This window comes from Bos indicus x Bos taurus, chromosome 5 (assembly GCF_003369695.1).
Source record: "Bos indicus x Bos taurus breed Angus x Brahman F1 hybrid chromosome 5, Bos_hybrid_MaternalHap_v2.0, whole genome shotgun sequence".
Lineage (NCBI taxonomy): Eukaryota > Metazoa > Chordata > Mammalia > Artiodactyla > Bovidae > Bos > Bos indicus x Bos taurus.
The window spans coordinates 89,564,466-89,586,400 of NC_040080.1; the positions used below are offsets into that span (position 1 = coordinate 89,564,466).

A 21,935-nucleotide genomic window follows, 5' to 3' on the forward strand; every position below is an offset into this window, starting at 1 on the left:
GATTCCAGGGAAGCAGAGCTAGCAATAATGGGAGAGGGGAGAGGGGAAAGGGGGAGGAAGCCAGTAGAAACAACAACCAGGAAGCTGATCAGAAAGGGGACTCAGTTTTTAATTCCTATATTCCCTTGCTTGGAGAGCCTGTGTCCCCTCTGCTGCCATACATCTGGGCTGAAGTTGCTCTCTGTGCTCAGCCCATCAGGAAGAACAGGTTCCAGCCCTCTGTGCAGGTTCTTTCTCTTGATCAAGAATATATGGAGACTACCAGTTATGAATTAGCTATGGTTTTTCCAGTAGTCATGTATGGATGTGAGAGTTGGAATGAAAGCTGTCCACCGAAGAATTGATGCTTTTGAACTGTGGTGTTGGAGAAGACTCTTGAGAGTCCCTCGGACAGCAAGGAAATCCAACCAGTCCATCCTAAAGGAAATAAGTCCTGAATATTCATTCGAAGGACTGATGCTGAAACTGAAACTCTAATACTTTGGCCACTTGATGCAAAGAACTGACTCATTTGAAAAGACCCTGGTGCTGGGAAAGATTGAAGGTGGGAGGAGAAGGGGACGACAGAAGCTGAGATGGTTGGATGGCGTCACCAACTCAATGGACATGAGTTTGAATAAACTCTGGGAGTTGGTGATGGAGAGGGAGGCTGGTGTGATGCAGTCCATGGGGTTGCAAAGAGTCAGACATGACTGAGCGACTGAACTGAGCTGAGGGATTGCCATGAGTTGTCAGTTGGTCCAGTCTCCTCCCAAGGAGAAAAAAAAAAATCAGTCCCATGTAGACACCCCACCCTCACCCCCCACTGCACACACACCAGAGTAGAATGTAGGCTATGGTGATTCTTGAGCAGGGGAGACTGCAGGCTAACAAATGGGAGCCAGAATTCTTTAAGTATCAGTACCTAAAATGGCTTGAACCTCCTTTGGAGCCCCTATGAACAGAGAAAGAATGCGTTTGAGTTGTCTTGTTCTTTGGATAACCCTGGTCTCTTCAACAGTCGGGTATGCAGACACGTGGGCAGAATGCTAGTCCTCTCTGATGGGAAAAAGAACTAGCAGCCTAGAAAAGGGCAGACTCTTCTGGTCTCAGTTGCTGCTGGTCGACAGGGAGGCCTCCAGAGAGGAGGAAGCAAGGCAGGACGACCTGCTGGGAAACAAGGGGGGATGGGAAGTAAGGTATGGTCCCCTTTCTCCATACCCCTCCCCCAATCTGGAGGCAAATCACCATCTGAATAGAGATATTTCCCAATAAGCTCCTGGAACCCTTTCTTTTATTAGCCCACTTGTAGGAAAATGTTATGACCATGCCTCGGCCCCTCATCTTGCCAGGCTGGGCAAGCAGATCATTATATTACAATTTATAAATAGAAAATAAAATAAAATAATCGAGTGGGGCTGAGGCACTGGGGAATAAGAGGAGAAATAGTCCTCGTCAAGGAGTATCCATCATCAACTCCATCTACCTAGGACCCAACCTCCTAATTAGAGGTTGCCCCTAAACCATCTCATCCATTTTCTCCCTACCCCTCCCCGCCATCAGCATCGTCTGCTGCGCATATCCCCGGATCTCAGCCCGCACGCTCGCGTTTAGGCGGGTGCCACGAGTTTTCTATGCCTGGAACGCTCAGTCCAGCAGCTCCTCAGCCAAGCGATAGAGGAACCGAGAGTACCAATGCATGCCAGTCGGCTGAACGGCCCCGCCCGGAAGCAGCGCCCCCAGCGCGTGCAGCAGGCGCAAAGGAGCAAAGGCGCGGTGCGCCCACTGGTGACTTTCGAGAACCGCGTAGCATGAGGCCAGGACATCGTTGACCAGCAGCGTCCCGTGCGCTGTGAGCGGTGCGAAAACGCCCACGGCTTCCTCCCGCGCCACGCGGGCCACGCGCGCCGGCCGAAGGGCGTCCCCGCCTGGCGCCAGCACCGAGTCCCCCGCGCGCAACCGGCGCGCGAACACCGGTGCAAAGTCGCCTGGCGCGGGCGCTGGCCCCCGAGCCGCGAACACCAAGTGCCAAGGCGTGAGCAACAGCTTGCGCGGGGGCCGCTCGGTCTCCACAGCTACGAAAGAGGCCCGGCGCTGCAAGTCCCGGTCCAGGAAGAGCAATACGGGCGTGGGCACCACCCGGCCGGCCGCGTCTGCCGCCAGCACCCAGTCTCCGCGATGCAGTTCCCGCAGCCCCTTCCGCTCGCCGCTCCGCAGGCGCACGGTGGCATTTCCCGGAAAGCAGCCGCCTGCCCTGACCGCCAGGGAGTTATCTGCAAGGAACAAGCAGAGAGAGAGGACTGAAGACCAGCGGTTCCAGAATGTTAGTAAAGATTCTGAAGGACGTGGGTCAAGCTCAGGACAGACTTCACCAGTCCCGGAACAACAAGCACGTTCCCCCAGATCGGGTCCCAACCGGGCAGAAATGGAAGGCTGGTTTAACAACGCCAACGCCTCTTTGGTCTCCCCTAGGGTCGCAACCGGGTTGTGCACCCTCAGTTTCCCGAAGGGACCTCACCACCCACCCCCTACTGTACCAGCTTTGACCGACACGTGGACGTGGTTGCGGGACTCATAGTAGACCCAGTCGAAGCCGGCTTCCACGGCCAGGCGCGCCAGCAACCCATACTTGTTGCGGTCGCGGTCGGATGTGGTGATATCCAAGGCACGTCCTTCGTAATGAAGTGAGTCCTGCGCGTGGTGGCCGTCCTCGTCCCAGCCCTCGGTCACCCGTAGGCGCACTCCGGGCCACATGTTCATCACGGCTATGGCCAGCGCGTTCACCCGCTCCTTACAACGCTGGCGGGGAATAAAGTCAATCTGCTCAGTACCACGACCACCACCACGGGGGCAAAAGCGACCTGGACGGGAGAGTTGATTCTTGTTTTCCCGACGCACCCCTCCCCCCACACCGAACTCCCTCCTAGATTTTGAGTGCCCTGGGGAAGTGAGAATCTGAATGGGTGTCGTCGTTAATCTACGCCCTCCAGGGCGGCTTTGCGACCTGCGGAGTCACCCTGAAGTTGAAAGGGAGCACCCAAACCTAGTTCTTTCCCCTACTTTTGATTTCTGCCCTTCATCTCTAGTTGTTCTGGAACTTTGTTCTGGAACCTCAGCTCAACCTGGTAGAGGGCAAGAAAGCGGGTGGGAGCTTGGTCAAGGAAGGGCTGAGCAGCCTGGCTCCGCGAGAGGAGCCCCTGTTTTAGCCTGGCCCCCGCCCCAAGCCCCGGCTCCCCTCCCTCCTCCTGATTCATCTTTTGTTTCGTTGCCTTCCCTGGCACCGGGCACCGCTTCCTTCCTTCCTTCCTCCTCCTCCTTTCAGCCCCTAGCATTAACCCTTTCGTGGTGCGAGTGCCCCCCACAGAGGTGCCCAAGCGGAGCCGTGCGGGATCTAGGCTGCTGGAAAAAGGGCTGGGGTGGCGGGGGCTGCGCGAAGTACAATGGCCATTCTCCGGGATGACTTAACCGAACGAGAATCCCGGGCCGAGGCCGGGGACGCGCCGGGAGAAGCGGACTCAGCAGCTCCATCCACAAAGGCGCTTTTCAGCCGCCCCGGCGCAGGGAGAGGAAAGGGCAGAAAGCCGCGCCCCCCATCCCAGCTCCGGCCCGCCGGGTCCCCTCCCCCAGCGCGACCAGCCCTCCCAGTTCCAGCTCAGGCTCTGCCAGCCCTAGAGAACCCCCCATTCGCTCGGTCTCTTGTTCCGGAGGCCGCGCAGAAAGGCGTGGGAGTAGCACCTGAGACTAACGCGAGCTGCCCTTGCGCGGATCTGGGGGGCCCCCTGCAGGGTGGGAGTGGAGACGAGGAAAAGCAGCCGCGGCTGGAAGCCTGCACCGGGGGAGGGAGACCACGGTTATCTCGGCTGCTCCAGTCTGGGAGCCGGAGACCTTGGCGCGCACCACAGCACGGACCTCACGGGAGGAGGCGCAGAGGACCGCTTCCTTTTCTTCTCCCCGCTCCGGTCTCTCCTCGGACTTGGTTTTTTCCTAACTGGCCAGAGGGACATTTCCCCCCTGCCCTTCTTTCCCGAGTCTTCTACACCTCCGCAGGGTTGGAGAGGAGGGGAGGGGGAAGACAGGAAAAGTGGTAACTCCTTCCAACTTTTTGTCGTTTTGTCCCCTACGGAGGCCCTGAGGCCTTGACCTGCGGGGGCAGCAGCCCAGTGCAGAGCCAACTCAATGAAGGCCTTTTGCAGCCAGGGTGTGGGAGATAAGCAGGACGGAGGGGGTTCCCGTGCCTGTCAGAAATTCTCCTGGTCCTGTCCCTTGTTCTGCCCCCTCTGCTGCAGGTGGAAGCCAGAGGAAAGGGCCAGGATACTCCATGACCAAGGAGGGAAGGCGTTTCCCCTTCCCAGTCTCTGGGTAGGTAAGGCTTCAGGGAATTCTTTCTCCCCTGGACAGGTTTTCCTAACAAAGTAACCTGGAAAACTATGGCAGTTAATCAGAGGAAATCCGTCCCCCTCCCGCTCCCCCCACCTTCCCACTCCATACACAATTAGGTGGTGTAATGGAAAGTGTATAGGACTTAGAATCAGGAGTCCTGAATTCTAGACTCAGCCATGCCACTAATTAGTTTTAAGACTTTGATTAAATCACTTTTCCTCCTGGGGCCCAGCTCGGAGATGTAAAAATGGGAGGTGGAGGATGGAAGAATGTGACCTCCAAGTTCCCTTCCAGCTCTGACAGTTGAGATCACAGGCCAGAGGTGGTCCCTCTCCTCGCACCCTAGGTTGTTGGTTAGGTTCTGGTCTGCAGCAGATGCTCAATACATAGTCGTTGAATTCATTTTAACCCTTTAATTCCAAGGAAAGTCCTTGAGCTAAACTGTGTTTGAGGGACACAGGAACCCTTTGGGTCTCAGGTGTGTCCATCTATTCTTCCCATTGGAGATTGGTTTTTGCTCCAGGACAGTGGTTTAGACTCTAGATAGATAGCTTTACCCAGTTCTGGGATGCCTCCCCCATACCAAAGACAATTCTTGCCCAGCCCTCCTCAGGTAGATGTCCCTGATGATCTGTCCCTTGGTCACCACTTTCCCAGTCCCATCAGTACCTTTGGCCCTTGAGCTTTAACATTACCAGGTCAGGAGCCAGGCTAAGGGTAGAGTTCTGTCTGCTGCCTAGCCAGCTCCTGGCCCCCAGCTCACCCCAGCCCTTCCTGCCTGGCTCGGTAGCTGACCCCCGGTCCACGCCTCAGCCATTTCCCGTCTCGCCTGCCGCCATCCTCCTTTCCCCGCCCTCCCTGTCTCTCCCAGCTTCACTCTCACTAGTCCCTCCTCCCCCTCCCCAGCCCGGCCTCTCCCTGGATCCCTCTAGATCAGTAAATCCAGCCAGCAGAGGTGTTCTTTTTTTTGGGGGGGGGGGGAGGGGGTGAGAAGTGGAGGTAGGTCCTTGAGATTAAGGTCTCTATAGATGAAATTCAGCTCAACATCCCTCCCCCCCAGCTGCCAGAGGAGAGCAGAGAAATTGACGTGCCCTCGAGCAGGTGGGGAGAGGCCCTCCTTACCTCGGTCATCAGGCGGTCTGCACCACTGTTCTCCTCATCCTTGAAGATGATGTCGGGGTTGTAGTTAGGCACCAGGTCCCGGAAGCGCTCAGAACCTCTTGTCACCCTCCCCTCAGCTGGCCCACTGGCGCCCAGGGTCCGCTCAGGCACGCTGGGCACAAACTGCTTGTAGAGCAGCGGCACGAGCTGTTTGCGCACATAGCGGCGCCGGCCGACCGGTCCCCGGCCCGGCCCGCAGCTCTGAGCCGGCAGCGCCAGAAGTGCCAAGCAGCACAGGGGCACCAGACTGGCCGGCAGCGCCATAGATGCAGCGGACTCGGGCCAAAAGGGAACGTTCTTGTTCTCACCAGCTCGCCCGTCACTTGGGCATCTCCCCAGGCACCACAGAGCGCAGCAGGCAGAGCTGCCCCCAGAGTGCCCCAGAGCTCTGTGGCTCTGCGCACCTGGCTGCTGCTAGCTTTGCCTACATACCCTTGGGGGGTCTGGAACCTGCTACTGACGGGCCATCATAGCAGGGAAGGGGGGGTCGTGGGTAAGTGCCAACCCTGCTGGCTCTGCCGCCTGGCTCCGGCGCTGCCAGAACGCCGGCTCCGCCTTAAGTGGCCCCTGGCCCCGCCCCCCGCCCTTCTCCCAGGACCGTCCCGCCCCCTCCCACCGGGGCGGGGGCTCTAGCCGGCCACCACTGGTCCACTTCATTTCCATCCCGGAAGCCAGGCAGGCACCTGCCTCGGAAATTCTAGCAGCTTTAATCCTTGGCTGCCTGGATAAGCATCCTTCTACCTCTAAGTTTATGCGTGGCACCAAACCATCCTCCTCTGATACTTGAATTAGATCTTTGCTCTCCCCAAGCCTACCCTGATAGCGCGTCCCGTCTAGGAGGTATGGGATCCAATTTCTGCCCAAGGCCAATAAAGCCCTTTGGGCACACAACTCCTTTCTCTGTGTCCTCCCCCAGCCTCCCCCACTTCCATCTCTCCTCCTTAGCAGTAACTAGGACTGGAAGGGATGGGTACCAGAGAACCCTTTTCCCTGGTAGCTTTGTAGTCTTCTGCTAGGAGCTTCCTCAGAATCAGGAACAGACCTTCATAGTGATAGTCTGGTTCAGGACTTCAAACTTTTGTCCCCTCTCTTATCCTTGCCGGATACCCAGTTTGTGGATTGGAAACTGCTGGAGGACCTGTTCAGCAGGTACTTAAAAGTCATAGTCTCTAACAGACTGATGATCACTTCCCTTTACCTTCCATCAGGGCATCTTATTAGGGCTTCCCTGGTGGCTCAGATGGTAAAGAATCTGCCTGCAATGCAGGAGACCCAGGCTCAATTCCTGGGTTGGGAAGATCCCCTGGAGAAGGGAATGGCTACCCACTCTAGTATTCTTGCCTGGAGAATTCCACTGATAGAGGAGCTGGGCAGGCTACAGTCCATGGGGTTGCAAAGAGTCAGAAACGAGTGAGCGACTAACATACACACACACACACATGGCATCTCTATCTTTTTCCTTCTCCAAACCTTCTGGAGCTCTGCTTCTAGCCACTCAGGTCTCTCTCATGTCAAAGGCTTTGAAGTTGCAACACTTCACCCATTGATCTACTGTCATTTAGAAGTCTTTCTCTAAGAAGCCTTCCTTAATGTACTGACACTGGACCTCTGTTTCCTTGAGAATGAGAAATTAACCACCATTTATCGCAGTATGGTATTAAAATTATGTCACCTTTATCAGGGGGCTTCCCAGGTGGCACGAGTGGTAAAGAACCTGCCTGCCAATGCAGGAGACCTAAGAGACGCGGGTTCAATCCCTGGGTCAAGAAGATCCCCTGGAGAAGGGAATGGCACCCACTCCAGTATATTTGCCTGGAGAATCCCATGGACAGTCCATACGGTTGCAAAGAGTGACTGAAGCAACTTAGCATGCATGTACATAAACACGCACCCTTACTAGACAAAGCAATTCCTAAATACAAACTTAGCTGAGTGCCTGGCCTATAGTAGGTGTTCAGCCTACTATATCTGTGTATCTGTGGCAACTACATTCTTTTTTTGGATCCCATACTCACTCAGCTCCATGGCTAGTATTCACAGTAACCTGTGTACCTTAGAAAAAAGCAGCCCTTCCTCAAGCCATTGGCTTGCCATTTGCAAAAAAATAGTTGTAGTAACCATGCATACAGTGACTAAGAGGTGAATGGTGCCCCTGGAAGCTGTGCAATGTATAATCTGCATAACCATGAGCAGAAACATTGTCCCTACCCCCAATATAGCAGGAGGGCTTGCAGAATATTCAAGGCACCGATAGCCTCTGGAAATACAGAGTTAGGCTCTTTTCAGAGGTAGGAATCACAAACCTTTGTCAGGCAGCCCCTTCTTTTACCTCTTCCTATGCTGATGCCCATTTACCCCCAATAACCAAGGCACCCAAGAAATAAGGCTTGGGTATAAGGAAAAGTCAGGTGACCAGCCAGGTTTTAGCAAGGCCAAGGGAGGAGGAGCTTCCCACTGCCTGATTGTATGGCCTAACACCAGACCCAAGTCCCCAGAATGCAGATAGAGAAGAGGGAAAGGATGGTGGGAAGGACCCCTCTATTTCCCTCTGTAGACTCAGGACTGGTGGGAGCAAAGCTGTTCAAACAGACAGACAGGACCTTTAAAAAAATACCAAAGAAAACCCTGGTATCAACTTTATTGCTGATGATTGTGGCCTCTTCCTCCCTATGCCCTCGTCTCTCCAGCGGTCCACAGCCCCTCCAGGATAGCACAGTGCTTAGGCTCTGCTGGGCCAGAGGCAAGGGAAGACAATCTGCCTCCCAAGTTGGCCACTGGCTCTGACCCTCCCCTGCCCCCACCCCACCCTATTGCACATCAAATCATGTAAACATGGCTAAGGGCATGGCCCTGAACAGCAGTGAGGCAGATTGACGTGTAAACAGATTTGAGACCAGGAGCCAGACCCAGTCTTCAGCCCCACCCCATGCTGGGGCCCACAGTTAAATCTGCAGAAGCAAGGGGGCCTGGTCCCAAACTCTGGCTCAGATTATGCAGCAGTGCAGAAGGCTCAGCTCCCCTCTGCCACCCACCCTCTCAGATTCCAGGTCCTGAGGGTCACCCACCCCTGGGTGCCTCTCCAGGCCTGGGCAGCAGATGGCAGTGTCCAGTTTTCTCCCTCCCACCCCCAGCTGAAGGTCACTGGTGCTGGGTCTTCTTAGACACCCGGGGGAAACCAGAGACAGGCAACGGTAGTCTGTCCAGCCCTGGAGAAGAGGCAGGGGATAGTCAGAAGCAGGGTTTAGGTCAGTCCTCAGAAGCCACAGAATGGGTGGTGAGTATGCCATCTCCCCTGCTTGGGATGACCACTGTTCCAGACAGTTCCATCTTACAACCACCCCACCAGCCTCTCCCTGACACCCTCTCACCAAAGGCCCGGATCAGCTCTGCCCGCACAGCTGCCGTGAAGGTCTTCACCAGACAGAGAGTGGTGAGGCCCGCAAAGGCTGCATTGTAGAGGAACACGATGTAGAAGTTGCCCAGCCAGTTGAAGCGTCCAAAGTCACCCAGCAGGTCAAAGCGAGTGAGCCCTGAAGTACAAAGGCCAGGATGGGAGGTAGGCTCCCCAATCCTTCCCTGGCTCAGAGCCGAGCTTTCTGCTGCCTCCTGGTGGCCACATCTCAACACTGCAACGGATAGGTTGGCTTCTACACATTAGTTGTTCCTACATCCCAACTTGTCTCAGGGACAGTTCAGGGCAGTTGAAGCAAGTATCAGCTGCTAGGCTTGCTCCAACTTCCCTTCCAGAGTCTGGCATCCTCTCCTGGAGTGTGTATGTGTGTGTGTATGTGTCTGTGTGTGTTGGGGTTGGGGGGATCCCCTCTGGCTCCACGTGTCCCAAGGAGCTCCCTGGGCCTGCTCCTTGTTCCTGGGCCAGAAACCTCAAGCTGGTCACCAAGTGTTCTTTTTCAGTAGACAGAGCAGTGTGGCAGCTGAGAAACTGGGCTCTTATTGTGGCTGCTTTGGTTCATATCTGAACTCCACCTCATCTAACTGTGATCTGAAGCAACTTCCTTAAACGTCTGTGCCTCAGTTTCTTCAACTATAAAGTAGGGAATTAAAAAAAAAAAAGTAGACAAAATAATGGGACTGTGAGAATTAAATGAGACAACACACATGAGGAACCATATGTGCCAGGTGCTATTCCAACACTTACTGAGCCCCTAACAATAATAATATAATTATCATAAATTAATATTCTTGAGCCCCTCCCCTACTTAAAAAAATATTCCTACCAGCTTCCAACCTAAAAGGAACTAACTGCTGGACACACAGGCCAAGTATCCTAAATCCCAAGGCATAAAGTAGAAATGGCAGAGTAGAGAGAATATAAACTTAAAAACCAAATAGAACTGATTTAAATACTAAATAAGGCTTCCCTGGTGGCTCAGACAGTAAGGAATCTGCCTGCAGTGTAGGAGACCTGTGTTTGATTCCTGGGTCAGGAAGATCCCCTGGAGAAGGAAAAGGCTACACACTGCAGTATTCTTGCCTGGAGAATCCTATGGACGGAGGAGCCTGGCAAGATACAGTCCATAGGGTTGCAGAGAGTCCAACACGACTGATAATGTACAATAGATGGACGATAATGGTGGGAGAGGTGGGGAGCCTATGCAACTCCCCGACTACCTTGGGGTGAACACTTTTACCAGGTAATGCTCAAAAGTGTAACTAGTTTACCCCGAAGTAGTAGGGGAGTCGCATAGGTTCCCCTTCTTCCCCATCATCATCTAGATCCTAGCTCTAAAGATGGGAGGAGAATTGAGCTTAACATTTGATGCCCAGTGTGCAGAAAAAGCACTGGACGGGGGCTCAGGGTAGAGAGGTTCTGGCCTGACGCGGCCTTGCCTCAAGCTAGCTGTGTAACTCTGGGTAAATCAAGTAGCTGTCCTGTTTCTCATCTCTAAAATGAGAATGTTGGGACTTCTCTGGTGGTCCAGTGGTTAAGACTCAATACTTCCACTGCAGGGGGCATTGGCTCAATCCCTGGTTGGGGAACTACGATCCCACATGCCCTATGGGTGCAGACAAAAGAAAAAAAAAATGTTTATCAGATGATCCCCCAAAGAAAGATTTTGGGGAAAGTGGTATTTCTTCACTGAAAAAATGGAAATAAATAAGAGAGGCCATGGGATGTAGCAAATGGAAAAAAATATGAGCTTTGAAGCAACACTACTCTGAAGCCCAGCACAGCACTTTATAGAGCCTCTGTTACTCCATCTGTATAATGAAAGTAATACCTCCTCATAGGTTTGTTGTGGGAATCAGAGAGAGCAAGAATATAAGGGGTCTGCCTAGTACCATTAGCTACTCAAAACAAGCCACTTTGTTTACCTCCTTTTGCTACTTACCCAGGGTTCGAGAGAAGACAGGAAGTGCTGAGCTTAGAACCAGGAGACAGACACAGTTTCCAATTATCTGGGTGGGAGTGAGGAAAGGGGAGGTCAGGGTCACAGAGCTGCCAGCACTGAGTGCCCAGGTACGCCCCCAGGATGCTTCCTCCACTCCCGTCTGGCAGGTTCCCGGCTACCTGCATCATGGCCTACCTGCGTCATGGCCGTGTCATGCCATCTGGGCCGCAGTCCCCGGAAGAGTGGAGAGCTGTAGAAGCCCACAACTGAGGAGACCATCAGGTAACTGCCACTGGGTTAGGGAAGAACTGGCCCACTCCCAAGGATCAATGCCTTGTCTCAAAGGGGATGGCCCTCTCTTCCTCCAGCCCTCCTTTTGAATCAACTGTTTTTCTTCTTTCTGAACCTCGGGCTGGCCAAGTCTTGCCCACTTCCCCCTCACTCCCACTGTAGCTCTGCCCAAAGCCCCAGAGGAGACGGGTTTGAAGAAGAAAAGCAATGGTGGATTTCCAGAAGGATACAAGATAAGGACGACCTGAATGACAGCACCAAAGGAGCCCAGCTTGGAGAAGGAGACCTGGCCCAGGGAGGCACCCTGAGGGACAAAGAGGTGTCACTGTGCAGCACTCCCCATAGTCATCACCACCACCAGCGCCCGGCCTCCCCTCTGGCCTCACCTTCTGCCCCCTCACCCAGCCTTGCTTAGGCCCTCCCCAAAAAGATGTGGTGGGTGGGCAGCCCGGTACCTGCATGCCCCGGGGCATGGCAGCCTCGTCAATGAGCAGCTCCAGGATGTGGATGGCCACAATCAGCACAGACAGGCCCTGTGGGAGGCAAGGTCATGGACTCCCACCCCTGTCTGAGCCCACAAATGTATCCAATGAGTTGAGAATGTTAAGAGCAGACTCTCTGGTCCATCATTTTCAGTTTTCAGTTAGATGTGTGGGACCTCCCAAAGGTTAATGCTAGCAACAGAGCACCTTTGAGAGTACCTTATATCGAACTTACAGGTACAGATGCAAAAAGCCCAAATAGTTTTATTTGTTTGGGGTGTTTTTGGACGTGCCACACAGCTCATGGGATATTAGTTCCCCCAACCAGGGATCGAACCCATGCCCTCTTCAGTGGAAGTGCAGGTTTAACCACTGGATTGCCAGGGAGGTCCTGTGCATGTGTGCGTGCTAAGTCACTTTAGTCGTGTCTGACTCTTTGTGACCTTATGGACTGTAGCCCACCAGGCTCCTCTGTCCACGGGGACTCTCCAGGCAAAAATACTGGAGTGGATTGTCATGCCCTCCTCTGGGGATCTTACTAACTCAAGGATCAAACCTGCATCTCTTATGTCTCCTGCATTGGCAGGCAGGTTCTTGACTTCTAGCGCCACCTAAAGCTCCCAGGGAAGTCCCCAAAAGGCAAAAGAGAAAAAGATACATCTTTCTTCAAACCAATAAGACTTATTTCCAAGTCCATGATGTAGCAAGTTGAGGGGATGGACTGGATTTTAACCTTTATTTTCATCCCAGAGCAAACCTGCATAATGGCTTAGGCCCTGTGTGACCTTGGGTAAATTCTTTTTTTTTTTCCCTCTTTTTGGGTAACTTTTTAAACTTCTGTTTCTTCATCTACAAAATGGGGACTGATGTGCTTCACAAAAGTAGGTACTCGTTGAGAGGCAGCTACTATTATTGAAGGAGGTCCTTGCACCTCCTTCCTCCCCCCTGTGAAGGGCTAAAGTACTCAAGGTGCTACCGCTGCCCACCCCCACCAAGTCTGGTGTACGTACTGTCAGCACCAGCAAGCACAGCATGGCCAGGGGGTAGCCCAGGTTCCGCTGCCAGGCTGAAGCCTTCCGCCGCTTCTCTGTGCAGGAATGGGAAAGCAGTTTGCAAGGGCCTGAAAGGAGGAGCTTCTCTCCTTGGGGAAAGCCAGGCATCCCAATGCCTACCAACCCACATACCCAGCAGGACCCTCTGTGTCTGCAGAGCCAGGACCTGTCTGTGCAGCAGTTCCATGTCCAAGGGCAGCCAGCAGGAGGTGGGATCTGGGGGCAGAGATGATAGTGCTGTGTCCTAGTCCCGCCACCCCTGCCCAAGCCACGCCCATCATGCCAGCTGGGAAGGACTGTGTCTCACTACAAATCCTGCGGGTCAAAGCTGCTTCCTCAAAGGCTGAGCAGTGCAGCTGCTCCTCCAGGTCCTCCAAGAGCTGTGGGCGTCAGGAAAGGGAGGGATGGACTGTCAGAGGCTCCTTGATCACAAGAGCCCAAGAGCTCCCTGCTCACCTTAAGGATCCATTGTCCTTTTCCTTCCCCTCCCCTCATCATCACCCTGTGACTGGTGACCTTATCCAGTCCCTCCCAACTATCTTGTGCTCTGCTTGCCAGCAAAGGCTGTGGCCCTCTGCAAGGTATGAACAGAACAGCTGGACAGTGGCTTCATAGATAGGCCCCAGCTCTTCAGAAAGCTCCCCCGGCAGGGTCCAAGGACAAGGAGCACTACATACCCGGGGCTTGACCAGCAGCTTCCCAGTGACCGAGAACATGCGGGCGAGGCCCAGTGGGGTACACACTGTGGGGACAGGAGGCAGTCACCCGCCAGAGCCTTTTCTCCACCGCCTGCCCTGCCCGCCCCTGCATTCCGCCTTCTACAGGGGGTGCTCTGGCCCCGGGACCTTCCCCACCCGCTCCTGGGCTCTGGACACTCACCCAGGAGCAGCAGGACCCCAAGGAAGGAGATGCAGGAGTAGAGGTAGGGGAGGTAGTACTCCCAGAAGTCTGAAGATGAAAAAAAAAAGGACTGTCAGCCCAGCTCTCTCCTCCTGCTTACTCGGGGCTGACAGGCCCCAGAGACCAGGCAGGGGTGCGACACCGAAGTCTGTAGGGGCAAGGTAAGTCATGAAGATGAGGAAGACTGGCTGACAAGAGAGGGAGTGGCAGAGACTACAGCAAACTGCAGCTCCTCAGCCCTCTCTAAAGGGCACAGCCACTGTTTGGCCCAAGTCACCGGGGCCTAGTGTGGCCAGGTCCTCAACCTGCTTAAGCACAACCAGAAACCTGGATATCAGTGTGAAATCTCCCAATTTCAACAGACTCATATATTTTTTAACTCATTGCATGAGCCCAGCGGAACACTTCCACAGGTTAGATGTGGCCTGAAGCCCATCAGTTTTGAAACTTCAGTCTAAGGGAGGAGGTCCCAACTTCCGCCGTTTTAGAGGGATATATTGGTTCTAGACAGAGGAACGTGAGCCAGCTGAGGGGTGGGGAGGAAGCTGGTCTTCTCACCATAGAGGGACTCCCTGCTGGCCTTGTTGTTGTCCACAATGGCAGAGGCTACCCACACCATGCCCAGGACCAGCAGAGTGAGGAGCATCAGCATCACCACCGTCTCATAGACCCGGGCCAGGACACCCTGTGGGAGGAGGCAGTAGGTTTCGGGGGTGGGGATGGCAGTGTGGGAAACGAAGGAGACAGGGGAGATGGCAGCCTGGCTTGGGAACCAGAGAGGACTGGATTCAGGAGGCAGCAGAGGGTGTTTCCTTCTTATTCTGCTTAGTTACTCTGTCCTCCTACCCAGCAATCTGGGGCCATTCCCTCTACTGGATATTCTTCATTTGCAACCCCCCTTCCCAGACCCCTTCTCCATCCTTGTCTTGCCCTGGGAAGCTGACCCCCGAGGTCTGCATCACACAAGCTCTTTGCCCTCTTGGGACTTTCCCGGCAGTCCAGTGGTTAAGACTCTGAGCTTCCACTGCAAGGGGCATGGGTTCAATTCCTGGACTGGGAACTAAGATCCCACAAGACACTTAAAAAAAAATCAAGCTCTGGTTTTCTGTTCATCTTGCCCAATGGAGAGGGCTGGCAGGAGAGTGGAAGGTAGGAAGAAAGAGAGGCCAGGCTGTTTTTTCTGTTTGGCACCTCTGACACTAACTCCTCTCTTGGGTGGCCACACCTCTTCAGCTTCAACTACCAGTGGGTTCTAGAAATTATTTCTTCCTTTGGCTCCCTCAGGTCGAGGATGGTAATGACTTCCTCTTGTCACTAGTGCCTCAAGCTCCTCAGTGCTGACTGCTGCTGCTGCTAAGTTGCTTCAGTCGTGTCCGACTCTGTGCGACCCCATAGACGGCAGCCCACCAGGCTCCCCCATCCCTGGGATTCTCCAGGCAAGAACACTGGAGTGGGTTGCCATTTCCTTCCTTTGCAAATAGTCTCTTCATTAAAAACTCTTCAGTTGAACCATCTCAGTGGAATACTGTTTCCGGTCTGCATTGATTGATTGATACGTTCCCCGACTCACCTTTCTGGAGCCAGCAAAGCCCTCAGACTCAGTGAAGAAGTATGCAAAGGGCATGAGGAAGATGAGGGACAAGTTGGAAAAGAGAAAAACAAGGTTCCAGAGGCCTAGTGCAAAAAAGGAAAAGCAGAGATGGTCATTAAGGGGGACGCCCCAACCCACTGAGGACTGACCATGTGACAAGGGAAAGTGGAAGGGATAGGGTGATCTATGACTGACTAGCCCCAGGCTGTGTCTGCCTGACCCTATCTGCTCCCGGTCCCCACCCTCAGCTGCAACCAGGATCAACGCACCATGGATGAGGGAGCCGTTGAGCCACTGGATGTAGTAGTTTCGAGGCAGTGAGAGCAGCACCTCATTGCTGATGATAGAGAAGGGCAGGAGCAGGACAGCGCCCAGGGCAACTGCCAGGGTGAAGGTGCACAGCTCAAGCCTGGGCAGAGAAGGGGTAGTGCCCCTGCTTAGCTCCGACATTCACTTCCCTGGGCCTAAGAAGCCCCATCCATCCCATGGGCACCTGTGACTCCTAGAACCAGCTGGAGCAATGACAGACCCAGGGAAAGAGCTGGCACTCTACCTGCTGCCTCATACCCCAGCCTTCACCTCCAGGGAAGCCTTGGCACATGGGATGGGCACATCTCAGGAATTCATGGGAACCTGGTCACCAGCCATGTCACTTGCCCAGACTGTCCCCAGGAATGCGGTCTTCCTGCAGTGTCTGTAGGGTGTGCCAGGCATGATGCCAAGATAATGGGCCTGACTTCTCTGCTCACCTCAGGGATGTGGATTTCTGAGCCTGGAGAGAGTAGGGTCACCCCATATGCATAAGGGCACTAAGGCAAAGGGAGACAAGGGGAGTTGAAACCCAGCTTCACAGCCAAGACCTGTGCACTAGATTGCATCAGCTCAAAAGAAGGGACACTTATCTAGTTGGTCCATGAGGGATGAGAGTGGGGGTTGCCTTTTAATTTGTTGTCTGTTGAACCACAGGAGTCATCTCTATATTTTTCTCTATAAGTGCTAGTAGATAATAATAGCCTACAGTTAGGGCCATTCTCTCAGAACCAAGCAAGCCCCACCCTTGGGGGTTCCACCTTCCCTATCCCCTGGCATTTCCATCAGTCTGCAACCCTACCCCACCCCTTCTCCAATGGCTGCTGGGAGGTGGAGCCAAGTTGGAGCTGCTTCTGGTGACTCAGGCCCCCAGCAGACAGCTCCTGGCCAAGAGGCTCCTTGAAGCTCCCAGCCAAACCAGGCGGACAGGAAGAGCAGCTTTTCCAAGAGTCCCCAGGATGGTGTAAAGCCGGAAAAAAGCAGAAATGGGGCGGAAGCAGAAATTGTTTCTGACATTTCACTCTCTCCCTGCTCCCAGGGCCTCACTAGATCCCAGCTTCCAAAGGCTACAAGTGCCGGCGTTGAGGCAGCAGTACTTACGCAATCTTGTTGACCGTGGCATCTTCTTCATCTACTACAAAAGACAGAGGCATGGGGAAGAGGCAGGTCATCAGTGGGCAGCTCTGGGAACGATCTGTGTCACACAGCACCCTCCTGCTCCCTCTCTGTCCCCTGAAGAGGGGCCTGGGCCCACTGAGGCAGAGCTGGACAGGAGGCTCAGGAGAGCTCACACTATGAACCCCACAATCCACTCTGCCTGGGTGGCAGCTTAAAGATCAGTGGTCCCAGGGGGTGAGAGCATGAAATTCCCCCACTTCCCTCCTTCCCCAGATCTTCTCCACCATAGGTTCCTCTTTGTAAGCTGAAAATACAATAAATGACCAGTCTGTGAGCTTGGTTACATCAGTGGCAAGGTAGAGTGAAGGGAAATGGGGAGAGGGATTGGAAATCACAGAGAAAGTCCCCAGGGGAATCACGCTGAGGAGTAGCTGCCTCCTTGGCTGAGGGTGCATGAAGCCATCTGGAGGGGAGGAAAGGTTCCGGTCAGGACCGGACGATCTGGAGTTAGGAACTGGGACAAGTGCGTCCCCCTCAATCACAGAATGCCTACTGAAAGCCTTAATATGAATTCTCTGCAAAGAGAAAGGTCACCATCACCACTGGGGTGGGACCCAGTGGTCCGGGAGGCCTCTGGTCCTGGGTGTAGGAGCTCTAGGAGAGGACATGACAGGGCTTGTGCCCATGACAACATTCACCCTGCAGTTGCCCTGCTGAGGTTCACAGAGAGTTTTCACATTAGCCATCATATTTGGTCCACACAATAACAATGGACTGGGTAGAAATTGTTAGGCTCATTTTATTTTATTTTTTGAGAATGAAACTGAGGTCATAAAAGTTACATGACTGGCCCTCCTAGACTCTCCACTCTACCGCCTTGTCTCTGCCTGTGGAGGAAGGGAGGCAGAAGCTCAAGAACAGACACCTCTACTTTCCCAGCAAGCAACACAGCCCTCTTCCCCTGAGGCTGGTACCATAGCAACAGGAACACTGGCAGAGGGCAGGCAGGAGGGAGGGAAGTCACAGGTACCTGTGGTAAACTCAGCAGGCTTCTTGAAGTGGGTCAGGGCGATGTGGCAGAAGATGTAGAGAGTCGCAAACAGCAGTGTTGAGATCTGCGGCAGAAAGTGAGCAAGATGAAAAGCGCTAATCCCCAAACATTTCACAGCTCCAGCGGCCTCTCTGTTAATTCCATGGGGACACTTTCCCCAAACTAGACTCCATACATCCAGGGGTTCCATCTTTCTCCCCAGTACTTCCTTCTAATCAAGGCCTCAGGGACTGACCCATGCACTTGGGGACAGAGCACCATGTCCAGCTCTATGAGGGTTTTTTCCCCGGGAGAAAATAGTTTCAGCTGAACCCTGGTTGGTGCATGGGCAGAGAAGACTCCTAGAGATGCACATATCCACACATCTGAAAAAGGCCACAGAACCAGAGAGGATTTCTTCCTAGTACATAATTTGAGAAAAGCAAATTTGAGGGGAAGAAAGGGATGTCTTCATTGTGCTGGCACTTCACTCCCTCTCCCTCCACTCCCACCTTGATCTAAGCTCCAGGAGAGAATAAGTAGGAATCGTGTTCCTAGACCAACTCAGAACTTCTACTCTGTTTATTCAGGGGCCCTAAAAGATCAGGTCTGCTCTGGGCCAAACCAGAGTCTCTTTCATGCCCTGCCCACAATAGTAGGCTTTAATTGGGGTTCCACATCTATAAAGCTTCTAGAGCTGGAATCAAAACCTTTAAAAGCTATCAATCCATGGTCCCTACCTAAAGTAATTTCCAGCTCCCAGGGTAGGTCTCTCAGGGTCTGTCCCATGCCCCTCATGACTAGTCCTCCAATGGACAGTTATGGCAGGACTTGACCAGGTTATCCTACACATGCATACATTCCCACCCTACCCCAAGTAAGCTGCTATTGCCCAGGGGAGGAGCCACTGGTCACCTTGGCTCCACAATCAGGGTCAGAGAATCTTGAGATGCTATTGTGTTTGAAGTGGGCTAAGAAGGCAGGATCAGTCTCATAGGTGCTCCAGTCCCCAAGAGAAGCTGACCCTACAGGGAATCTGCATACAGCTATCTAAGCAAAGAGAGAAGACACAGACCCCAGGAGAAACATGGGTCTAGGACAAAATTGTAGCTTTTAACAATAGGGAAGTAGAGAATGAGCCACTTGGATTTCAGCTCCAAGATTTTTACTGCCTAGTGCTCTGCCCTGGGCGGGCGTAATAAGCAGGAAGGCAGGAGGGCTCAAAAGGTCAGGCTGGAGTTCCATGCAGGTCCAGCAGAGGCTAGGTGATTCTCTAGAGCAGGGGACTGGAGCCACGTGTGAGATGTACTAGAAGCCCTCAGGATGCCCTTGACCAGCGCTGATGTCCTCAGCTAATGGGACTAAAGGATGGGACGACATCCAGGAGGCTGTTTCTCTCTCCAAGATCTCTTCCCTCCCTGTTCTCTAGGAAAGTGGGTCTCTGGCTCTCCACTGTCTCAAGGCCCGGGTATGACTCCAGGATATGCCCAACCCTGCCATGTGCAACCCCCCACTAAGAAACGTACAAGGAAAGCTTTCTGAAAGCAGATCTGGAGTTCCCACGCATGGACTGATAAACTCCCTACTTTTCAGTCCTCACAGATAAAGGCAGACCTAGTTATGCCTTGGCTCACTTTAGCCCTCCTCCAATCTGAAGCTGCCCAGGGCAGACTGGAGCCCAGTCTGAGAAAAATGAAGGACGACCCCTACAGTGGGTCCTCCACTCACTAACTTCTATTCTTCTAAACCTTTCCCTTTCCCTTTAGTATTTGGGGGTGAGGGCTACCCTGAGGCGCTCTGAGGAAGGAAAGGAGAAAGGAAAGATATGAGAGTTTAGAGCAGGTGCAAGAAAGATGCGATCCCCTAAGCTCCCCTGGGTGCCCCTGGCCCAGAAGTGAGGAGTCCCTAGCTGTGTGACAGTTTCAGCTGTTACTCTAGGTGGCAGTGAGCGAGTAAGGAAAGCAGCCAGAAGCCCTCCGTCGCACCGGGGACGACCCTTCAGAGGAAATCCCTGAATGGCTGCGAAGCTAGGAAACTCGGCTTGCAGGGTCTCTAACAAAACACCAATAAGGGCGAGGAAAAGAAGGGGACACTTTAGTTGTTCTCCATTTCTACACGGTAGAATCCACCCCAGGAAGAGTCCTTTCCTCCAAAGTGAGAAACCCCCCAAAGTTCCCGGTTCATCTCCCCTTCATCAAACATCATTTGGGTTTGAGAAGTCGTTGCAAACAAGCCTTCCCCAAGTTAAACCCATCCCTCTCCGACCATCTGACTGAAATCGGCAGGCTCAGTAGATTCCCAGACACGAGAAGACCCGCACTCCGATCACTGGCGCGCGGGGGGCGGGGGGGCGGACAGGAGGGAGGGCGGGGAGGGGAGGGGCGTGTAGAGGGGAGGAACGGAAACCGATCGGCTTTGTTTATCGCACAGCTACTCAGCTGGAGACGATCTAGGGATTCGCCAGCCCGAGCACTAGTCGGACCAGGGCTCTTGGTCGCTCGCCCCTGGACCAAACAGGGTCTGCCGGCGCTGTGCCCAGGGGGTCTCACTCCGATCTGGACGTCTCCCTCTCCCGCGACACCCGTGCTTCTCCCCAACTTGGTCCTACCCTTCCAGCCCGGATCCCGGACTCACAATGCACTCGCGGACCCGCTCGTGGAATAGCTGCTCTCGCACGGATAGCACTTCGTAGTCAGCTCCTTCCATACTCTGCTCAGCATGACTGGGGCTGGGGTGTCTCTGGGCCCGGGGAGGACCAGCGGCGATGAAACCGCCGCCGCCAAGCACCCGGACCCAGCGAAGGAGCCTTACCTTGCAGCCTGTGACGGAAACTCGGAGTAATCTGGGGCTCAGATTCTGTCGTCTGAGCGCCCCGCCCTTAAAGGGGCAGGCACCAGCTGGCCTCGTTTTAAAGGGCCCCGGTTCCCCTCTGCTTCCTCCCCTTTAAGGTCAGGCTTTCAGTATAGTTTCAACGCAAACACCCGCCAACAGGCAAGCTAAGGGGAAGCGTAGTCTTGGTTCTATTTTACTGGAGGCCGAGTGACGACACAACGGATGGGCGGGATAATTCTAGGGAGCGGAACTCATTGGCTTCTAGGGAGCTGCCGCTCTTCGCTAGAGGAACGCTGATAGGCTTGCCCCGTGGAAAGAGGCGGGATCTTTGGGGCCTACCGGTGCTCCTTCTAAAACTAAGCAACTGCCTTTTTCACCTCCCTTAGTTGATAAACGACCAGTATGACCTTGGCAAGATGAGCCATTTGAATCAGGCCAGCCAGGTGGGATGTGAGAGTACCATAGGGGTTCTGAAAGGTAGCGCTGCTCAGTAACCCAAGATCCATAGTAGCTTTTTCTGAAAGTGTTTTTGTTGGGGCGAGGAACCCTCAGCCGCCAAGAAATTTTCACTCAGTCACTTTTGTGGGAGCCCCTATGTGTGCTGGAACAAATAGCAAAGAAAACGGAATAGAAAACTACAGAAGTATCCACCCTAAGCTTTGTGAGGAAATGCCCACAGGGGATCATGGGCTGAGTCAAACATTAACTGACCACCTGCTATGTGCCACTCACGTTCTAGATTTTATCATTTTATCTTTACCTGAACAACCCTTCAGGGAAAGGCGTGATTAGAATTTTAGAGTTTAGAAAATGGTGAGAGGTTGTCACAAAATTAAGGAATGCAAGTTCCCTTCCTATGACCATGATAATGGGTACTGTTTGGGAAGTCCCACCTTCATAGACTCAAACCGATCCTCTCAAATAGAGGGAGCATTACAGAGAAACGTAAAAGAAGGCCTGAGTTTTGCAAAGCTCCCAGCTAAAGAATAAGAACACAATTCTAGTGGCCTAGATCGTGTCCCGTTACTATCTGAGCAAGAGTTGGGGCCAGAATGTACAACTGAGTTCTCTACTCTTAAAATTTCTGCAAGGCAAGTTACTCTTATCTCTTTTCTGTTTCCCCAGTGATTTGCAGTAGAACCTTGGAAATATACACTTGTATATACGCACATAGGGCTTCCCAGGCGGTGCAGTGGTAAAGAATCTGCCTGCCAGTGCAGGAGAGGCAAGAGACACAGGTTCGATCCCTGTGTTGGGAAGGTCCCTTGGAGTAGGAAATGGCAACCTACTCTCCAGTATTCTTGCCTGGAGAATCCCATAGACAGAGGAGCCTGGTGGGCTACAGTCCACGGGTCGCAAAGAGTCAGACACAACTGAGCACATACATACAATACACATATATTAGTGTTTGTGTGTATATATAATATCTATACATATGTGTATGTATAGATATAGTAG

General features: G+C 53.4%; 2 protein-coding genes across 5 annotated transcripts; both read right to left on the bottom strand.

Moving 5' to 3' along the window:
- Nucleotides 1-1,256: 1,256 nt before the first annotated feature.
- Nucleotides 1,257-6,075, bottom strand: DHH (desert hedgehog signaling molecule). Its single transcript, XM_027542741.1, has 3 exons — nucleotides 5,482-6,075; nucleotides 2,517-2,778; nucleotides 1,257-2,252 (listed from the first exon to the last, which is right to left on the bottom strand). The coding sequence occupies exons 1-3, from the start codon at nucleotides 5,782-5,784 to the stop codon at nucleotides 1,627-1,629; spliced, it is 1,191 nt and encodes a 396-aa protein (XP_027398542.1). The 5' UTR covers nucleotides 5,785-6,075; the 3' UTR covers nucleotides 1,257-1,626.
- A 2,044-nt stretch (nucleotides 6,076-8,119) lies between these two features.
- On the bottom strand, nucleotides 8,120-20,691 carry LMBR1L (limb development membrane protein 1 like). 4 transcript variants are annotated; one of them, XM_027542743.1, is made up of 18 exons: nucleotides 20,280-20,691; nucleotides 17,646-17,730; nucleotides 16,598-16,631; nucleotides 15,741-16,183; nucleotides 15,457-15,596; nucleotides 15,167-15,270; nucleotides 14,155-14,281; nucleotides 13,576-13,644; nucleotides 13,374-13,438; nucleotides 13,004-13,076; nucleotides 12,829-12,912; nucleotides 12,655-12,731; nucleotides 11,618-11,695; nucleotides 11,393-11,466; nucleotides 11,067-11,157; nucleotides 10,872-10,938; nucleotides 8,889-9,050; nucleotides 8,120-8,726 (listed from the first exon to the last, which is right to left on the bottom strand). In XM_027542743.1, exons 6-18 carry the CDS (start codon nucleotides 15,218-15,220, stop codon nucleotides 8,659-8,661), a joined length of 1,089 nt encoding a protein of 362 aa, XP_027398544.1. In that variant the 5' UTR covers nucleotides 15,221-15,270; nucleotides 15,457-15,596; nucleotides 15,741-16,183; nucleotides 16,598-16,631; nucleotides 17,646-17,730; nucleotides 20,280-20,691; the 3' UTR covers nucleotides 8,120-8,658. The 4 variants fall into 4 exon arrangements, with proteins under 4 accessions (XP_027398544.1, XP_027398543.1, XP_027398547.1 ...); XM_027542742.1 differs by lacking the exon at nucleotides 15,741-16,183; XM_027542746.1 differs by lacking the exon at nucleotides 15,741-16,183 and having other exon boundaries at nucleotides 20,457-20,587.
- Nucleotides 20,692-21,935: the final 1,244 nt, after the last annotated feature.